The sequence below is a fragment of the Podarcis muralis genome, chromosome 16 (genome assembly GCF_964188315.1).
Source record: "Podarcis muralis chromosome 16, rPodMur119.hap1.1, whole genome shotgun sequence".
In the NCBI taxonomy this organism is placed as follows: Eukaryota; Metazoa; Chordata; class Lepidosauria; order Squamata; family Lacertidae; genus Podarcis; species Podarcis muralis.
In genome coordinates, this window is record NC_135670.1 from 14541631 (window position 1) to 14561439 (window position 19809).

Sequence of the window (19809 nt, forward strand, 5' to 3'; positions counted from 1 at the left end):
CCAAACCACTGATCCGCAGAGCACAAGCACAGCTCGCTGCGCATGAACAGATGAGTGCAGATGAGTTGCTCCTTGAACCCGTGCCATGCATTCCAGGAAACATTCCTGGCTAAAGGCCGCCATCTTGTTGAGCTTGATGATTGGGTAACTGAACTTTGCCCACAGTCTCCAGGAGGGAAATGATCAACCCAACTTCCTTTCTTAGGGACTGTAGCCAAGTTATAAAAGTTGGACTCCAGGTATTTAACAGATTTTATTTGTCACTGACCGCTTATGGGTCAGGTCCACTAGCTTGGCTTCCTTCCGTTTCCTGATAGATTATTGATTTAGGTCAGGGGTGGGAAACATCAGGTGCGCAGGATGAATGCAGCTCTGATGCCTGATCTTTATTTGGCCCCCAGGACTCTTCAAGGGCCACACACCTTCCCAGTATTCACCCCTCACTGTCCCTGCCCCATGTTCTCCTGCAGAAGCACTTTTTACAATCCTACAGCAAAGTCCTCCAAGGCCCTAGAACAGTGTTTCCCAAACTTGGGTCTCCAGTTTTTTGTTGTTTTTTTTTAATTACAACTCCCTCCAGCTGTTTTGGGACTACAATTCCCATCATCCCTGACCACTGGTCCTGTTAGCTAGGGATGATGGGATTTGTAGTCCCAAAACAGCTGGAGGGCCGAGTGTGACCATCACTGGTTTGGGTGATCCTCGTGGTCCAACTCTATGCTTCTAATGAAAGCTGGCTCTGTGCTGCTGTCACCGTGAAATGTGGGCAGCCTTGTTCATATCAAATGAGGACTCCAGGTGGTTACAAGTGCTGGTGCAATAGGTGCCGTTTAAGGTTTTACAGTTGGGCCCATGAAAATTTTGGCGGTGCGTGTTCAGGGCAGGGCAATTTTATCACCATCCTTGAGCATGTTGCTAGTGTCTGCAAGTGACAATGAAGACAAAGTTGCACCTCTTGAGAGCTGTGTTTATGCCTGCGAAAGAAAGACTTCCGATGAATGTAACATCTCAAGACTTCTTACCAGTAAGATACAGTGGTACCTCGGGTTACAAACACCCCGGGTTACAAACTCTTCTAACCCGGAAGTAGTACCTCGGGTTAAGAACTTTACCTCAGGATGAGAACAGAAATCACGCGCTGGTGGTGGTGGGAGGCCCCATTAGCTAAAGTGGTACCTCAGGTTAAGAACGGTTTCAGGTTAAGAACGGACCTCCGGAATGAATTAAGTTCGTAACCCGAGGTACCACTGTACATTCCTTGAGGAAGGGTGGTATTAAGACCACTTTCTATGGTGGGCTAAGTACTGGTGACCTCTGGCCCCATTGTAGGCATTGATTTTGGTGCTCTGATTTTCCCTTTGATATGTATGTTTTATTCTTATACCTATTCCTGTTTTTAAGAAAGGGAGGTGTGTGGTATGAAGTCCCTGTAAGATTAATGAACAGCTTGCCAGCACAGGTGAAAAGCATTTCAACAGACAAGCTCATTTCCTCATGGTGTGTTATGTTTGCACCTGCTTATCTCTGGATATGTGAATAAACTTGCATGCCGTATTTATGATGCATTTATTAAATGTGTATGACTGCCCTTCATCCCTAATCTCAGGGAGGTTCATAGAATAAAAATACAAAATCAAAACACAAAATACATAATACATAATAAAAACAAGAACATGAGCAAAACAAGAACCCTCCGTCCCACAAACACATCTAAAAGGACACAGCCAAAGGCCTGGTTGAAGAGGAACGTTTTTGCCTGGTGCCTAAAAATGTACAATGAAGGCGCCCGGCAAGCTTCCCTGGAGAGAGCATGGCACAAACAGGGAGCCACCACAGAAAAGGCCGGTTCTCCTGTTGCTGCCCTCCGAACCTCTTGTGGAGGAGGAGGAGGAACATGAAGAAAGACCTCAGTTGATGGTTGCAGAGGCAGTCTTTGAGGTATTGCCGTTTGGGAAGCCTGGGCATTATTGAGTTGGTTCCACAGAACCTTTGAGAACCAGATCTTGAACTCTGACAATGCCTCTTGCTGGAGGATGGAGAGGTGAGTGTGGCCTGTGTACATTGAACCCTCTGGCATTCCCATGGCCGCAACATTGCCTATGGGCTAAAGGAAGGGTCACATTCATTGCCCCACCCACTTTTGCATCTGACCCAGCCCCACCGCTGGAATGTGGCTCCTGGAAGGGAATGCGGTCCCCTGGCTGAAGAAGTTCCCCAACCCTTGATTTAGGTCAGCTTTTTCCAACCTGGTAACCTGAAGATGTTTTGAACTACAATTCCCAGCAGGCCACGCCAATGTGGCCAATGATGATGGGAGTTGTAGTCCAAAAAACACCAGGTTGGGGAAGGCATTGGTCAGTGGGTTACTGATGTCAGGGGCTCTCTGGATCTAGAACGAGGAATCTTATGGCTAACCTAGTGTGCTACCTGGCACACGATATGTTCACCTTCTGGAGCTCTGCTCAAGCATGCAAGGGAATATGGGCAACACCAGATCCTGTGATTGGCTGGCAGCACGAAGCCTTAGCATTGGCCAGGCATGTTATAAATACTGGGAGCCTGGCCAAGAGAGCAGTGTTCTTCTTCCTGAATTTCAGGTGCAAAACTTTGCAAAGCATCTCAGCTGAAACTGATGCCCCCAGTTTCAATCCCTGACCTCAGAGACCCAAGGCTGGAAGCAGACACACTCCAGGTCAGGAGTGGTGAACCTCAGGGTTCAGTGGTGAGGAGAGTCAGGAGAGAGGGGAGAATGCCACAAAGGGTCTCTCCTCCACCCTAAGTGCCCAATATCTTCCTCCATTTTGACAGCTCCAGATCACTCTGGGTGAATCTGACTCAATGGGGTGATCAGAGGCTGTTTCAACCCATCCATGGACCAGCCCCTGGTAGCTTCAGGATCCAGTATTCATCTGGACTGGATGCAAAGCCCTACATCTAATCCCTAGCTCCATCTCTCTGCTATGTAGCCACCACTAGTCGTCCTCCAAGCAAACCCACTGAGATTAATGGGAATAACTGAATCCCATTCATCCCTGTAGGTCTTCTCTGAGAATGACTTAGCGCGATAGCTCTTGTTATGTCACCCGTGTGATGTAACATGCCAAGGTCCACTGCTCCGGTCCACTTCCCCCTTTCCCAATAGATGGAGCATCTTCCATTTAAGCTGCCACCGCCCCCTTGGAAACTGCTCTCAGAGGTAAAAAATTAACCGGCCCGAAGCTTTTATACAAAGTGCTGGCTTTTCAAAGCATGTGGATTGGCCAGGAGGGTCCTATATACTGAAGGCATCTTCTCAGCATCAACACATAGAGGCCCTGTTCTTAAATTCCCTTGGGAATAAAGGAGAGCTGGAGAGAAGATCAATATTATTGATAGGTGAAGAGAAAAGCAAGGGGCGACAACGGGCTTTCGGTGATTTCAGGCCACGCCGTCTGGGAACTGTGGATTGACACGTTTCTGCCTCCTGAAACACAGGAGGCCAGTTCTCTGTAAACTCCAACCAGTGTGCGGAGGCTTGAATCCCATCAGGGTCTCCTGGGAGCCTCTCTCCTCCAGGGAACTCTACTCGGCTGACCACCAACACCACTATGACTTTCGCAGATATCCTGGACAACCTGGGAGGCATGGGCCGCTTCCAAAGGATGTCCGTTGCCTTCCTGGCCATCCCTCTGATGTTTCTGGCCAACCACAACCTCCTGCAGAATTTCACGGCAGGCATCCCCGAGCACCACTGCCGGCCCCGCATCACGGCCAACCACACCCGCCATGCCAGCAACCTCACCCAGCAGCTGGGAGCCGAGAGCTCCCTCCGGATTTCCATCCCGGTGGATGAGAACAAGCAGGTAGAGAAGTGCCGCCGCTTCGTCACCACCCAGTGGCGGCTCCTGGATCCAAACGCTACCCTCCCCAGCAACGCCGTGGTGGACACTGAGCCATGTGTTGATGGGTGGATCTACGACAGGAGCATGTTCACCAACACCATCATCAGCGAGGTGAGAGAGAGCAGCCCTCTATCTGGACCGTCCTTGAGAGAGTGGGGTTGAGGATAAGTGGCTGGGAGGTCCATCGTGCAGTGGTAGAGCACCTGCTTGGAGTGCAGAAGGAGTGTCCCCTGCCTGAAACCCTGGAGAGCCACTGCAAGTCCACTACATGGACCAGTGGTCTGATTCAGTAGAAGGCAGCTTCCCAAGCTCCTTAGTTAAGAACCATGAGGTCTAGAATCTTAACTTTTTTTAAAAGGGAAAGGAGCATATGTTATTTACATACAAAAGGTCCCTGCTTCAATTCTCAATGGCACCTGGAAAACCTTTGCCAGTCAGTGCAGCCAGAGTTTCCCAAACCTGGGTCTCCAGCTGTTGTTGGACTACAACTCCCATCATTCCTAGCTAGCAGGACCAATGGTCAGGGATGGTGGGAACTGTAGTCCAAAAACAGCTGGAGACCTAAGTTTGGGAAACCCTTGTGTAGAGTATATTGAGCCAAATAGACCAATGGTGTAACTTGATGTAAGTAAGGCAGGTTCCTGTCCTGTCATAGACAAATGAGGCAACAGTTTTTCATAGAGCTGAAAAGAGTCATAGAGCTGGAGGAGATATTATGTTTGAGTTCACCTTTTCACATGAAGCTCCCTAATTTGCACTTCCCGAAGCAATATGCAAACCCCTAAGCAGCTGTCCTTCAAAATCCGCACTTCTCCAGAGATTTGGATGCTGTTCGCTTGCCAAATAACGTGAATAAAAATATGTGACTCGGGGGAAGGCACACATAAAAATCCACCCGTTAGCAGAAAGCGCATGCAATATTGCATTATATGAGGAAATTGCTTGCAAAAATGTGTACAGTAGGCAAAATTACACGCATAAATATGTATATTAGAAGAGAGAGTCACACCAAAATGCTGATGAATTCTAAAGAGCCGCTTTAAAAGACAAAAGAAATCAGAACAGATGCTCAATCAAGACTGAACATTTTATATTTTTGGCATAAACCTTGTGCGAGCAAATCAGTTTTTGTACACCTCATTAAATTTTGTAGACCCAAAGCACCTTATAGCAACAGATCTGTCAGGGGTGTCAGCTATAACAACCAGAGGTGTGTGGAGTCAAAATGTAACAGCGAAAGGGAGGGATTTCTTCACATCTGGAACATAATGCTATGGTGTTTTTCAAGCTTAAGAATCTGTATTTCAGTGTCTACAAGTGGGATCTGTAGCAAAATGTCCAAGCTTCCTGCCAGCCATGCCTTTCCTCAGAGATCCCATCCTTTCTGCATTGGCTCCCAGTACGTTTCCAAGCACAATTCAAAGTGTTGGTGCTGACCATTAAAGCCCTAAACAGCCTCAGTCCAGTATACCTGAAAGAACGTCTCCACCCCCATCATTCAGCCCAGACACTGAGGTCCAGCTCTAAGGGCCTTCTGGCAGTTCCCTCACTGCAAGAAGTGAGGTTACAGGGAACCAGGCAGAGGGCCCTCTCGGTAGTGGCGCCCACCCTGTGAAACACCCTCCCATCAGATGTCAAAGAAATAAACAACTATCTGACTTTTAGAAGACATCTGAAGGCAGCCCTGTTTAGGGAAGTTATTAATGTTTAATGCCGTATTGTGTTAATATTTGGTTGGGAGCTGCCCAGAGTGGCTGGGGAATAAATAAATAAATTATTTTAAATAAATTATTATTATTATTCCCCAATATACCCTCCAAACATCAGCTAGCATGGACTATTGGGGGGGAGGTGTTTCTCTGAGCCAGATTCCTCCCTCCTTATGCATGGATTTTGGATGCATGAGAGAGTGAGGTTACTATAAATTTGTAGGTAGGATGAATCGGCAGCATCAGAAACATGGACATCGAACATAGGCACCTATTTGTAAATGTACAAACTAATACAGTGGTACCTCGGGTTACATACGCTTCAGGTTACATACGCTTCAGGTTTCAGACTTCGCTAACCCAGAAATAGTACCTCGAGTTAAGAACTTTGCTTCAGGATAAGAACAGAAATCGTGCAGCAGTGGCACAGCGGCAGCAGGAGGCCCCATTAGCTAAAGTGGTGCTTCAGGTTAAGAACAGTTTCAGGTTAAGAACGGACCTCCGGAACGAATTAAGTACTTAACCCGAGGTACCACTGTAAGCAGCTTCTTTAAATAATGACTTCCCTAAGTTACTCCTTATCCCCTTTCAGCACTCTACCTTGTTCACAGTTATATTATCTAAAGTGGTATATTTAAGTATGATAAGGATTGTAATGAGTCATTGTTTTCAGCACCTTTGTAATGAGTCATTGTTTTCAATGCCTTCACCTAGAGCCCGAAGTTCACCAGTCACAGAATTTTTCCTCTGGGACACTGGAAACAGATTCCACGAGGCACTGAAAATAGATTTCCAGGCTCAGAAATTAAGCCCCGCTGTGAGGCTGCTTCAAATGTTATGTCCACCTTTGTTCTCACAGTCTCTGCTCCCCCCCCTTCTCGATTTTTAGTGGGATTTGGTGTGCGATTCCCGGACCCTGAGGCAGATGGCCCAGTCCATCTACATGGCCGGAGTGCTGATCGGATCGGTGCTGTTTGGTAACCTCTCAGACAGGTGAGGTCCAAAGCTGGATGAATCTCCCCCATTCTCCAGTTCAATCTGTGGGGGTTGGTTGTCCCCTTCCTCTGGGGTATAATAACAGCTCTTGAAATCAATGTGGTTGGGGTTGTGGGTGAGGGATGTGGGCGTGGCCTGTTGCGTGGCCACCTGGGTCAAGGGGTGGAGCCTAAAGCAGGTCTTATGGTGAAACCAGTGGGCCTATCAGGCTCCAGCAATGCTGAAAGTTTAAACTCTCCGCAAGTCCAAATACCTCTAGGAATACTAAAGAGCTACTGTGGGCAGGGACGATGGTAGCCCCAAAACTGTCAGAATTCTACTCAGTATTGATCCAGAGCAGATTCCAACATATAGTTAGCAGAGTAAAAACTTAACCAAGTAGCCAAAAAAATAATAATAAATAAATAGACCAGAGGCAATTAATATTTCATCCAGCAGAGCTTTGCTGCTACTGAAGGCAAATGAGCATAATGGTCACAAATCCAAGACATTCAGGATTGGCCCTGTTCATAAGAAATCCAGTTGCAGCGGACTTGACTTAAACTTACAATAGCTTATAATAAGACTAAACCTTAACACTATACAGTGGTACCTTGGTTCTCAAACTTAATCCATTCCGGAAGTCCGTTCCAAAACCAAAGCTTTCCAAAACCAAAACATGCTTTCCCATAGAAAGTAATGCAAAATGGATTAATCTGTTCCAGACTTTTAGAAACAACCCCTAAAACAGCAATTTAACATGAATTTTACTATCTAACGAGACCATTGATCCATAAAATGAAAGCAACAAACAATGTACTGCAGTCACACAATCAATCAGTCAGTAGCTGAACTGGGTTCCATACACTCACAAAAACAAAATAAAAAGAGCCGCAAAAACAAAAACGCAAAATAAATTGCAAAAACAGACAGACCTCAGCATAGCACTCAAAACGAAAGTGTGTCACTCAAAACGGAAGTGTAGCACTCCAAACAGAGCACGTTCGGCTTCCGAAAAAGTTCACAAACTGGAACACTTACTTCTGGGTTTGGAGTGTTTGGGTTCCAAGTTGTTTGAGCACCAAGGCATTTGAGAACCAAGTTACCACTGTATACAGAACACCACACCAGAGGTAGAAAGACCCAGGCTCCTTCTGACCTTTCTTTTATAGTCAGCATGACCTTGACAGAAGAGATAAGAGAACCCATTTAAACCAGCTTTTCTCAGCTTCTCTGAAGGAATAACCCAAACATGAACCTTCTGCTTGTTTATTTCACACAGAGAAGCTTCCAGAACCCTCTTGAATTAATTAGAATAGGAAAGATCTCTACACATCAGGTCAATACTTTCTGCACTAAGAAATGCAAAATGGCAACAACATCAGGAGGGTCCCATCTCTGCAGTGAAGAAGGGAGACGGGCCGTAGCCAAATGGAAGAGTATCTGCTTTGCACACCTGAGTTCCCAGTTTCATCCCAGGTGTGTTCAGGTGGGGTTGGGAAGCTCCCCTGCCTGAAACCCTGGAGAGCCAAAGCTAGTCCATGGAGACAACAGTGAGCTAGATAGACCAACGGCCTGATGTGGTATATAAGGCAGTTTTTTTACGCTCCTCTTGTTGTTGTTTAGTCGTTTAGTCATGTCTGACTCTTCGTGACGCCTGGACCAGAGCACGCCAGGCACTCCTGCCTTCCACTGCCTCCCACAGTTTGGTCAGACTCATGCTGGTAGCTTCAAGAACACTGTCCAACCATCTCATCCTCTGTCGTCCCCTTCTCCTTGTGCCCTCCATCTTTCCCAACATCAGGGTCTTTTCCAGGGAGTCCTCTCTTCTCATGAGGTGGCCAAAGTATTGGAGCCTCAGCTTCAGGATCTGTCCTTCCTTAGCTTCACATTAATACATGTTCAACCCCATCATTTAGGTTTGGCCGGAAAGCCCTCATCGTCTGGAGCTACCTGCTGATGGGGGTGGCGGGCAGCTCCACTGCCTTCGCACCAAACTACACGGCTTACTGCGTTTTCCGCTTCCTGTGTGGAATGGCCATGTCGGGGATAGCGATTAACTCCGTCTCCCTGTGTGAGTACTTCGACGCTCCTCTCTCACTGGCCAAGTCCTCAAGCAGCCCTTCACAAGCCACCTGAGAAGACCAGGCTCACTTCCATTTCATCCTACAAACCGGGGATGGGGACCTCAGGTCCCAGGGCCAAGGGTAGCCCCCAAGGCCTGTCTAACTGGCCGCCGTGACTCTCCTCAGACACCTCCCCCGCCTTCCCTAGGCAATACCTTTCGCTGGCCCTGAAGGGGTTTTTGTCTGGAGGGAACGTGCCCTTGCACTCTGACAATGCCTCTTGCTTGTGGATATTTGGTGGAGCATGAGACTCTTCATTTCAGGGTCGTGGGTTCGAGCCCCACATGGGGCAAAAAGGGGGTTGGGCTAGATGACCCTTGTGGTGCCTTCCAACTCTCTATATTATTATTATTATTATTATTATTATTATTATTATTATTATTACTATTATTACTATTATTACTATTATTACTATTATTACTATTATTACTATTATTACTATTATTACTATTATATATTAGTTTTTTAACATCATTTTCAACAGTTATTAAACATACTTTTATATCTTATACAATTTTTTTACTTCCATCAATCACATCTGAAAATTTCCCAACCTTTTCCACTTAATTTACATTTCTTACTTTCACTATTACATTTAAGTATCATAAGTAATGTCTCTCCTCTTTATCTTCTGTGCAATATTTCATATATTCCTCCTTACAAAATTTCTTGTAGTCCTACTAGCGTAATTTGCTCTTCAAATAGTTCGTATATTTCTTCCAATCTTCTGTGAATCTCTTGTGGTGCCTTCCAACTCTATAATTCTATGACTGTCTGGATGGAAAATGGAGAGGGTGTGTGTGTATTTAGAAACAAGCCTACTTTACAAGGGGAAAAGTTTACATTTTAACTGTACTAAGCCAGCACTTCTACACACTTTATTTTTGTATATTGAAACATTGCTCCCAATTTGAAAAGAAAAACCTATGCCTTTTTAATCTACGTGACTATAACAGCTCTGTGTTTCGGTGCCCTGTCCACTCAATCAACTCCCATGGCACTTAATCAACTTGAATTTGAGTCAACAGCTCAGGTTCAAAGGTGGGAAAAGAAAACTATATCCTAGCTAGGCAACTAATGTACGACTCCTACCCTGAACAGCAAGAATCGCGGCAAGAAAGTGGTACCCATAATTGTTACCTGCGCACTTTTATCGTTTTTACTCACCCTGCTCCTCTGACATCGGTTGCCAACCTGAAAAAAGCAGCATTTTAAAAAAATGTATCCTTGTCTCCTTCCCCAGGCATGGAGTGGATTCCGACCAAGTACCGTGCCATTGTTGGCACCATCAACGGTTATGGCTACACCTCTGGGCAGTTCATCCTGGCTGGACTGGCGTACGCCATCCCTGGCTGGCGCTGGCTGCAGCTGACAGTCTCCCTGCCTTTCTTTGTATTCTTCCTCTACTCCTGGTAGGTCAATGTGGTCTGCTGGCAGTGGCGCCACCAGGGCAGGACTTTGGGGCAGAGAAGCCCAAAGCTCAGGAGCAGGAGGGCTCAGGCCGCCCCGTACATCAGGGCTGGCTTGACACATTTTGCAGCAAGTGAAGTAATACGCATGGCTGGGTCCTGCTTACTGCAGGCCCCAGTCCCAAAGTCGGAGAGTGGAAGGTGCTCCAAGCTCACAGTGGGTTACTTTGCATTTTTAAATCGGTCCCAGTATATCCTTCCAACAAGGGTGGGAAAACATTTTGGTCCAAGGGCCACATTCCTTGTGAATGACTTCCCTGGGGCCACATGACAGTGGTGGGCGGGGCCAAAGGGAAAAGAGGGCGCGGCAGCAGGTGTGAATCTTACCTTTCTCTAGGAGGCTAAATCAGACGTCTCCATGCAGGCAAGAAAAGAGGCACAATCACAGTTCGAGGACAAATTCTAGCAGGCAGAAGCCATCAAGGACATAGCTGTTAACTTTCCCCTTTTTTAAAGGGAAATTCCCTTATTCCAAATAGGATTCCTCTCAAGAAAAGGGAAAAGTTGACAGGTATGGTCAAGGAGTGGTGGGACACAGAGGAGTGGTGGGAGGCACAAGCTGGGGAATCCCCAAGGGAACCCCCAGAGGAAGAAGGCTCAGAGCCCAAGGAATGGTGGTGGGATGATAAGAACTGGACAGAGGGAGCAGACAGGGAGGAGGAGGAGGAAGCAGAAGAGGTAACAGGGTTTAGTGAGCAGGGAGATTCGGTGGCAGAGAGAAGTCCAGAATTGGAAGCAGCAGTGGAGGGAGCCCAAAAGGCAGAGATGAGTCAGGCTGGTGAGGAACCCAGGGTGTCTCTCTCTCTCTCTCTCCTGCTGCACCAAGCTCCCCTCCCCCATGGTCTCCCAGGACCAGAAGAGGTATGAAGAGGGAAGAGCAGAGAGAGGCACATTGGTGTAGTCTCAGATTGTCTGGGAAGGATCTGGGAGAGGAGGGGACTTAGGCAGCTGTGGGAAGGCAGAGACATTCAGCCTCCACAATTGCCTCATAAAGGCAAGACCAATAGAAAAGAGTTGCTGTGCTCATTAGGCCTGGCTCCCCTGAGCAGGCATTTCTTCTGATAAAGAGTTAACTGCTCCCTGCTCTAGCCATTCCTTCCTTCCCTCAGAGAGCTACTGAAAGAACCCCCTTTTCTTGTATTTGGTCTGCAGGCTGTATGTGGAGTCGGCACGATGGCTGGCAATTTCAGGAAAACACGATCAGGCAGTGAAAGGCCTCAAGAGAGCCGCCCAAATAAATGGGAAGAAGAACGAAGGAGACAAACTTAGTGTGGAGGTACATCACGCTGGGGATGCAGGACAAGGAAGAAATGCAACTTCTTGCACAGGCACAAAATTAGGAAGCAGCCGTGTGTGCAACGGCCCTAGCAAACTCATTGGTAGAGTTCAAATTCAGGCCTCCCATCCTGAGACACCTGAGGACTGGCTGCAGTTGGCTGTGATGGAAAAGTACTCTGAGCACATATCCCTAGGGCTCAGCCATTTTCAGTTCACTTCATTCAGTTATTCATTTTTCATTCATGAATGTTGCCAAATAAACTCCTATTTAGTGGGAATGTGCTAACCATGAGATCGTTTGGCCATTACGAATCCAGCTTGGGAGGTTGGCGAGTCCCTCATTTGCCAACATATTTTGATGCCTTTCAACTATTTCATTCCACTTTTAATTTGTATACCACCTTTCTATATATGCTATGCACGAGCTTGCTAGATTAAAATTTGATTTCCAAAGCAAAACGCTTTGCTGCACAGCTCAGGTTCATTGTCAGCCGACTTGTGTCGGGAGCTGTAAAGCATTTAATGCCCCTGTTTTCTCATTCTGTAACAAGTCTTGGGAGACAAAGTGTCGGCAGATTAGGCTCTCTGTGGCCATGGGCCAAGATGGCTATGTTCTGCTTCCACAGTTAGGGGCACCATGTCTCTGAATATCAGTTGGTGGGAATCACAGATGAAGAGAGTTGTGACTGTGCTCAGGTCCTGTTTAGGGGCTTTACAGAAGAGGCGTCTGATTGGCTACTGGGAGAACAGGATGCTGCAGGGTTGCGTTGGTGACCTTCTGTCCCCTGCTTGGTTTATCCCAACTTTGCCTCTCTTCCTGCTCAGGTTTTGAAATCCAGCATGCAAAAGGAGCTCTCCTCCGCCACCAAAGCCAGCCACGGCATGGCCGACCTGGTGTGGACACCTGCCATTCGCAGAATCTCCTGCGGGATCTCCCTTGTCTGGCAAGTGCCTTCTTTTCTTCTACTTGCTGGGGCAAAAAAAAAGGAACACAAACTTTGCCGCCACCCCAATACAATGTCGGGGACAGGCTGGATGAAGAGGAGCACTAGGAGACTCCAACCGAATAACTCCCCCAGGAAAACAGCAGAGGAGGAAGGCTCACAACCAAGATTGTGGTGGTGGGACTCTGGAGACAGGTCAGAGATGGAGGGAGGCTGGGAAGCGCAAGGAGCAACAGGCTCGAGGGAAAGAGAAGAGCCTGAGGCAGAAAGCCCTTCGAGGGCAAGACAGGGTAATAATAATGATATTATTATTTATACCCTGTCCATCTGGATGGGTTCCCCAGCCACTCTGGGCAGCTCCCAACCAAATATTAAAATACCGTAATACATCAAACATTAAAAGCCTCCCTAAACAGGGCTGCCTTCAGATGTCTTCTAAAAGTCTGGTAGTTGTTGTTCTCTTTGACATCTGGTGGGAGGGTGTTCCACAGGGCGGGCGCCACTACCGAGAAGGCCCTCTGCCTGGTTCCCTGTAACCTCACTTCTTGCAGTGAGGGAACTGCCAGAAGGCCCTCGCCGCTGGACCTCAGTGTCCGGGCAGAACGATGGGGGTGGAGACGCTCCTTCAGATATACAAGTACAGATATACGGGTACAGAGAGAGAGAGAAATCAGGCCCTGGACCTGAAAGAGAGAAGGTGGAAAGGACAAAAGCTGCACCAGCTTTGCAACAGCTGCCCGGTCCCTCTATGTTGAGCATCCCTCCTGCTTTGACCCCAAGGCCATGCAGGGCCTTACATGTAGCTGAACAGAAAGCTCAGGAAGCCCAAGGGCCTGCCAGAGTTTGAGCCAGTTTGGGAGACATCCAGAGGAGGAGATTTAGGTGGAAGGAGGAGGGGCCAAGAGCTAGTCTTGGCAACGTTGCCACTGAGAGCAGCCATGCCTGCGTGCTCCCTGCTTGAATGCTATTTTCTTGAATCAAAAGCCAGCTTTACTTTGAGTCTCTGTTCTAACCTGCAAATGACCCAGCCTTGACATGCTAGCAAACAAATAGGGGATGCAAAAAAGGGGTGGTGGAATAAGGAGAATGCAGAGGGGCTGAATGAATCATTTGCATATACCTGCATCAGTGGCAGGTGTAGGGTGGATGCATATACCTGAACTATCTTTCTCAAGAAGGAAGTCTGAGGAATGGGCCTTTTCAGTGTTGGCTCCCTGTTTGAGCAATGCTTTCCCTAGGGAAGCATGCCAGGAGCCCTCATTCACGCATGTCTGAATTTTGAAAGGCAGTTCTCCAGCCGGGTAATGCGTACACACATGCATATACTAGGGCAAAGTGTGCACTAAAATGCCTATGTTAGTGAAAATCACATACAACGCTGTATTCTCCAGGGGGAAATTGCTTTACGAAAATGTGCAAAATCACATACAAATGTGACTCTTTGGAGAAATCCACACTAAATGGCTGGTGAATTTTCGCAAGATTGCTTAAAAATAAAATAAAAACTGCAAACTGATATGGAAATGTGGAGAACGGAATGTAAGATTGGAGAGAAAGAACTGTCAGAAACTGAAACCAACAGATTATAGGAATCCATTTCAGACAAGGCAGGGATAGCTTTTGCATTGTTGGGAAGCAAGGAAGTTGGGGGCGTGTTGGTTGAGCATCCTGACTTGTGATCTGTCACCCCAGGTTCTCCACTGCCTTTGCCTATTATGGGCTGGCCATGGACCTGCAGAACTTTGGCTTCAACATCTACCTAACCCAGCTGGTCTTTGGCGCTGTTGACTTCCCAGCCAAGCTGGCCTCAGTGCTGACCATCACATTTGTGGGCCGCCGGTTCTCCCAGGCTTCGTCACTTATCCTGGCAGGGCTTTGCATCCTGGCCAACATCTTTGTGCCTTCAGGTGAGGATCTTGTTATGAGTGCGGCACAGAAATTGGTTCGTGCAAAGATATAGTGTCTCCCCTCCCACTGGCCTCAATCCCAGGCATAAGAAGAGTCCTGGTGGAACAGGTCAATGCTTCACCCAGTCCAGGATCCTGTTCTCACAGCAGCCAGCCAGCTGTTCCAATGGGAAGCCCAAAAGCGAGACCCGAGCAACTCTCCCTACCTCTAGTTTCCAGCTATTGGTGTTCAGATGCATATTTCCTTCAACAGCAGAGCTTCAGCATAGCCATCGTGGCTAGATGTCATTGGTAGCCTTATCCTCTGTGAATTTTTGCTTCCAACTGACAATTCTCTCTTAATTCTTAGATCTGAACAATCTGCGAATGGTTTTTGCTGTGATCGGCAAAGGCTCCCTTGCAGCCTCCTTCAACTGCGCCTACATCTTCTCCGGAGAGCTTTTCCCAACTGTGGTCAGGTGGGTCAAAGGGAGTCCTGGAAACCTACAATGCAAAATTCAGATAACTGTGAAGGATAGCTGTGTTTCGGTTTGTGTATTGTTTTGAAAAGTGTGTTTAAGGTAGATTTGCCTTTAAATGAAAACGGAACTTCTCCTTTATCCCTATTGAAAAGTGTGGAATTAATTAAGGATTAACAGGAAGACGTACAAACGCCTCACAAGCAAGTCATGGCAAATGCATTGCCAAGAAATCAGAATGAAAAGTTCAGTAAAGCTGTCTAGCTGCCCTTTAAGCTTTGTGTGAGCAAATCAAGATGACTGCTCAACAAACAGGCCATCTGGAAGAGCCCTGCATTTTTATTTTGTATCTTGTGATGCTGCCCTAGAAAACTCTAAGCAAACTGACGGTCGCGCAATCCACATTCAAACCAGAAGCTCTAGAAAGAGCTGAAAACTGCAGATCTTCACATCAGTTTCCTCTCCTGCCACAGGCAATCGGGGATGGGCCTGGGGGGTACCATGGCCCGTGTGGGTAGCATGATAGCCCCTCTGGTGAAGATGACTGGGGAAATATTCGCACCGTTGCCGCTGATCATCTATGGAACGGCCCCCATTATCTCTGGCATTGCTGCCTGTTTTCTACCAGAGACCCGGAATGTCCCACTTGCAGAGACAATTGAGGAAGTGGAGAGACGGTGAGTTTCAAGATATATCTAACGCTTTGGGGAGGTTTCTGCCCTGGTGGCCCTGCCCTCAAATTGGGCTGGCTAAGGAAGAAAAGAGGGACGCGGGAGCTCCTGTTGCTGGGTCCCAGCTCCTGCCAACCTAGCAGTTCGAAAGCACGTCAAAGTGCAAGTAGATAAATAGGTACCGCTCTGGCGGGAAGGTAAATGGCATTTCCGTGTGCTGCTCTGGTTTCGCCAGAAGCAGCTTAGTCATGCTGGCCACATGACCTGGAAAAACTGTCTGTGGACAAATGTTGGCTCCCTCGCCCAGTAAAGCAAGATGAGCTCTGCAACCCCAGAATCGTTCACGACTGGACTTAACTGTCAGGGGTCCTTTACCTTTACCTTTAAGAAAGAAAACAGAATTCTATATACTACTCAGAGACACTAACCCCCCCCTTCTTTAACTGACGAATTTATAAGACTTTTAGGCTGGAATCCTATACACATTTAAAGATAAAGGGACCCCTGACCATTAGGTCCAGTTGTGGCCGGCTCTGGGGTTGTGGCGCTCATCTCACTTTATTGGCCAAGGGAGCCGGCGTACAGCTTCCGGGTCATGTGGCCAGCATGACTAAGCTGCATCTGGCGAACCAGAGCAGCGCACGGAAATGCCGTTTACTTTCCCGCTGTAGTGCTACCTACTTATCTACTTGCACTTGATGTGCTTTCGAACTGCTAGGTTGGCAGGAGTCTATACACATTTAGTGAACAGTAAATGCCTTGTGGGATATCTTTGGGAGAAGAAAAGGCAAAGGAGTAAACCCTACACAAATCCAGAGTGGAGTCTCTAAGACGGTTAGATAAACATGCCCATCTCCTTCCGCCATTTCCGCATAGGGCATAATCACTCTCCTTGCTACCTCCTGTATTGCTTATTTCTGTTCAATCACTTTTACTTTTAAGGTCAAGACCCCTCCGAGAGGATGAACAACAAATGAAGGTTCTTCTTGCCTCCACCAAATCTGATCCCATCAAAGATGGTAGCTAAGAAGACAAAAGACACAGGGGCTTTTTCACTCCACCCTCACCTGCCCACCCGTCTTCAGTCTTCAGACCCCTCCCCAGGTTCTCTAAAAGTTAAATCTCAGTGGGGAGGGAATTGATGGAAGCGGTGGGATATGCATACACCTACTGTACAGGCATGTAAATTTAATGTGCTCACGTGGACACAAAATGTCAGCACACTCTTTCCAGTCTTAAATTTGGTTCTCCACATTTCTGCATCGGTGTGCAATTTATTTATTTTTTCAAAGCCTGCTTGAAAACCCATCAGCATTTTATTGTGAATTTACCCTGATATACACATTTTTTTATTCAATTTTGGCAAAATGGATAGTTTTTGCAAAGCAATTTTCTCCAATATAATGTGTTTTTGTACGCTACTTTCACTAATATATGCATTTTTATGCACGCTTTGCCCAAGTATATGTATTTTTGTACACATCACTTGGCTGGAGAACTGCACAGCAAAATTTGGAGAAGTGTGAATTTCAAAAGGTGGCTGTGTTATGATTCATGTACTGTTTTGAAAAGTGTGAATTAGAGTTTGTCTTTAAATACAAACTGATTCAGTTTCCTTCCCCATCCCTTATCAGAGATGATGGGAGTTGTAGTTCAGTAACATCTGGAGGACCACAGGCTTCTCTCCTGCCAAAGCTGTTCAGGGATACGCTCTGCAACTTGACTTGACTCCACACTAGGCAGCCTCTGACTGAACTAGAATTTTTGCGGCAAGTTTGATTCTGTGTGTCTGGGGCTCAATTGGAACCAGGGTTTCCTCTCATACCTAGTGTGTAATTAACGGAACAAAGTTTGGAAGATTGCCAGTTGCTACTGATGAAAATGGTTACTGTGCTTATTGTATTGTATACATCTGAGATTTGCGAAGAAATGTCAGACTGTACTTTCTGCATCCTGTGGCCTTTGGGCCCCACTGTTTACAGTTTTCTCTATACCTATATATATATATGTGTGTCGGCCATGAGAGGCTTTTTCATGCATATGATGCCATAATAAATGTGTTAGCCTTTAAAGTGCCACAAGGCTCTTTATTTCATTTTGCATTGCTTTGCTTCAACAGAACAACAACAAACAAATCTATGGTCACGTAAAGCACGCTCAATAAACACACAAGACGTAACCGGCTGTGTTCTTAGATAAATAAGGTATACTATTCATTGTATCAAATTATAAATTTCAACAGAAGTAACTCATAAAGTTCAACAAACAAACGAAGCAGAAGACCCAGTGGATCAGATCATTCTCTAGTCAGTTCATGCATAAGGTCCATCCATGTGTAATGGTATCTGTTCCACCTGTCTGTTCATAAAGTCCAAACCATCCACATGAAAGGTTGTTACAGTTCCACAAAATCCTTCCATAGAGTCTAAGACAAGGATTTCCGGAATATTGGTCTTGTTTCACTGTCCTGGGCTTCATCAATAGTTAAAGCTCATATGTGATATTACAGGACAGTGGATCTTATGGCATAGTAGTAGCTGCGGTCAACAGACAACATTTTCGATTTGCATGGTTACTCCTCTGGAATCTGTGATAATAAATCCGTTAAGATGTCACTGGGCTCTTAGCTCAATCCATGGCAGCAGCCCTTGGTGCTTTGGGTAAAGGGCTGATGTAGACAGAAACATAGAAAGGTACTGAAAGGTACCTGATATGGAGGGCTGCCACCAAACTGGTGGACTGTTGTTTTGGTTGGAAATCACTGGGGAATACCAGTTAATCCTGAAGTCCCATGTGTGTGGGGAACTACAAAGAAAAAATGGCTGGGAAAAGGGGTGCGAGGCTTGACTCTATAGCAAAAACAGTCCCTAGCAGAGTTGAAAACACAGATCTATGCAACATTTGCAAAGCACGGGAAATACACATTGTTAGAGCTTTAAATATGCCACTATTTTTTTTAAAAAAATACTGTTTTTATTTATTTTTATGGTTCAGAATATAAATTTTGAGAAAACAATTGTTACAACAGTAAGCAACAAGTAATTTGTCCTGATAAAATTACAGACTTTTATCATGCCATGTGTTAAAGTTTCATTTGACTACTCCAAGAGATCACACCACATTTCCTCATGAGTGCTGGGTGGATTCCTGCCACGGTCTGAACAATTTATGTATTCAATAAACATTTGCCATGTTATAAAATGTGCCAGTATTAAGCAATTAAAATTCTCCTCCACCTCTTTTGGAATGACTAGACCATAAATGTTAGCAAGTTTAAATGCTTTGCTCATGCATTGTCCAGTGCTACAGCAGAAACAACACAGGTAACATCATCTTCAGCAGTACAGGCAGATTCTTCCCCCCCCCCCTTACGCGGGATTTACGTTTAGAGGCACCGTGCGCATCAGTGAAATTGCGTATAATTGAAACCTACAGCAGAAATCCTGTCTGCCAGGATACCTGATAATGGTCACCGATTGCATTACCTGGGCAGTCTGGCCATTCTTTTGTACAGGCTCACCCTATTCATACACAAATATACCCTTAAGACAGGATTTGTAAGCAAAAGACAATGGAGAGGCTTTTCCATTTCCTTCCTTCTTACAGAGAAATATTTGAGGTCAATTTGGGAGAATCAAAATGGCTTCAGGATTGCTCTCCTGTACTATTTCAGACATGTGGTTTATATACTTATGCATGTGTTTGCCTTGTACATTTATGAACATTTGATTTATATTTGAGACCTCTTCCTTGCAGTTGTGAGCACTTTTGCAGAGCTGTGTAAACACCTAATTAATGCCCGTCAGCGCCTCCCATCAAGCACACACCAAGGAAATTATTGGTTGCGCTGTAAATTGAGGGCATGCACCACCCCACATGCACCACCCAGAAAGGATAAATTCATAACCTTTTCCTCTGAAGTAGTAGGTTTTTTATGAAGGTTTTTTTATGAATGGAAAACCTTGATTATGAATGAAACTCATGTCAAATGACATAGTAAACCCAAAAGTGAGCAGTGTTTGGCCCACACCTCACCCCAGCAGCCACCTCCGAAGTCACACAGCCAGGAAACTAGGAAACCCCTCAACTAGCTGTGAATGTCTTACCAGTTGGAGAGGGTTGCTTGTCCACAGAAGAGGGAACTGTCATTTGCTTATCAAAGAGGGGAATGTGGGTAAAAGCAAGAAGAATAGATATGGGAGGGAGAAGGAGAGTGGGTGTTTAGATGGAGAGGGGAATAAAATGTGTCTGAATTTGAATGGCGGTTCAAGACAAGCAATTCACAAAGTATTGTGATTGACAAGTTCCGAAACTATGTACTCATGTGTGCTCCAGTGTCACTAAACACCTCCTCTTTCTTTGTGATGTTTTCATTACATTTTGGGTGGTCT

General features: G+C 46.2%; 1 protein-coding gene across 1 annotated transcript; it reads left to right on the top strand.

Moving 5' to 3' along the window:
* The first annotated feature begins 3280 nt into the window (after positions 1 to 3280).
* LOC114586517 (solute carrier family 22 member 6-A-like) lies at positions 3281 to 17426 on the top strand. The gene is made up of 10 exons (XM_028710108.2): positions 3281 to 3992; positions 6480 to 6583; positions 8485 to 8639; positions 9935 to 10103; positions 11313 to 11436; positions 12264 to 12382; positions 14075 to 14289; positions 14639 to 14747; positions 15221 to 15424; positions 16361 to 17426. Exons 1-10 carry the CDS (start codon positions 3588 to 3590, stop codon positions 16443 to 16445), a joined length of 1689 nt encoding a protein of 562 aa, XP_028565941.2. The 5' UTR covers positions 3281 to 3587; the 3' UTR covers positions 16446 to 17426.
* The last annotated feature ends 2383 nt before the right edge of the window (positions 17427 to 19809 follow it).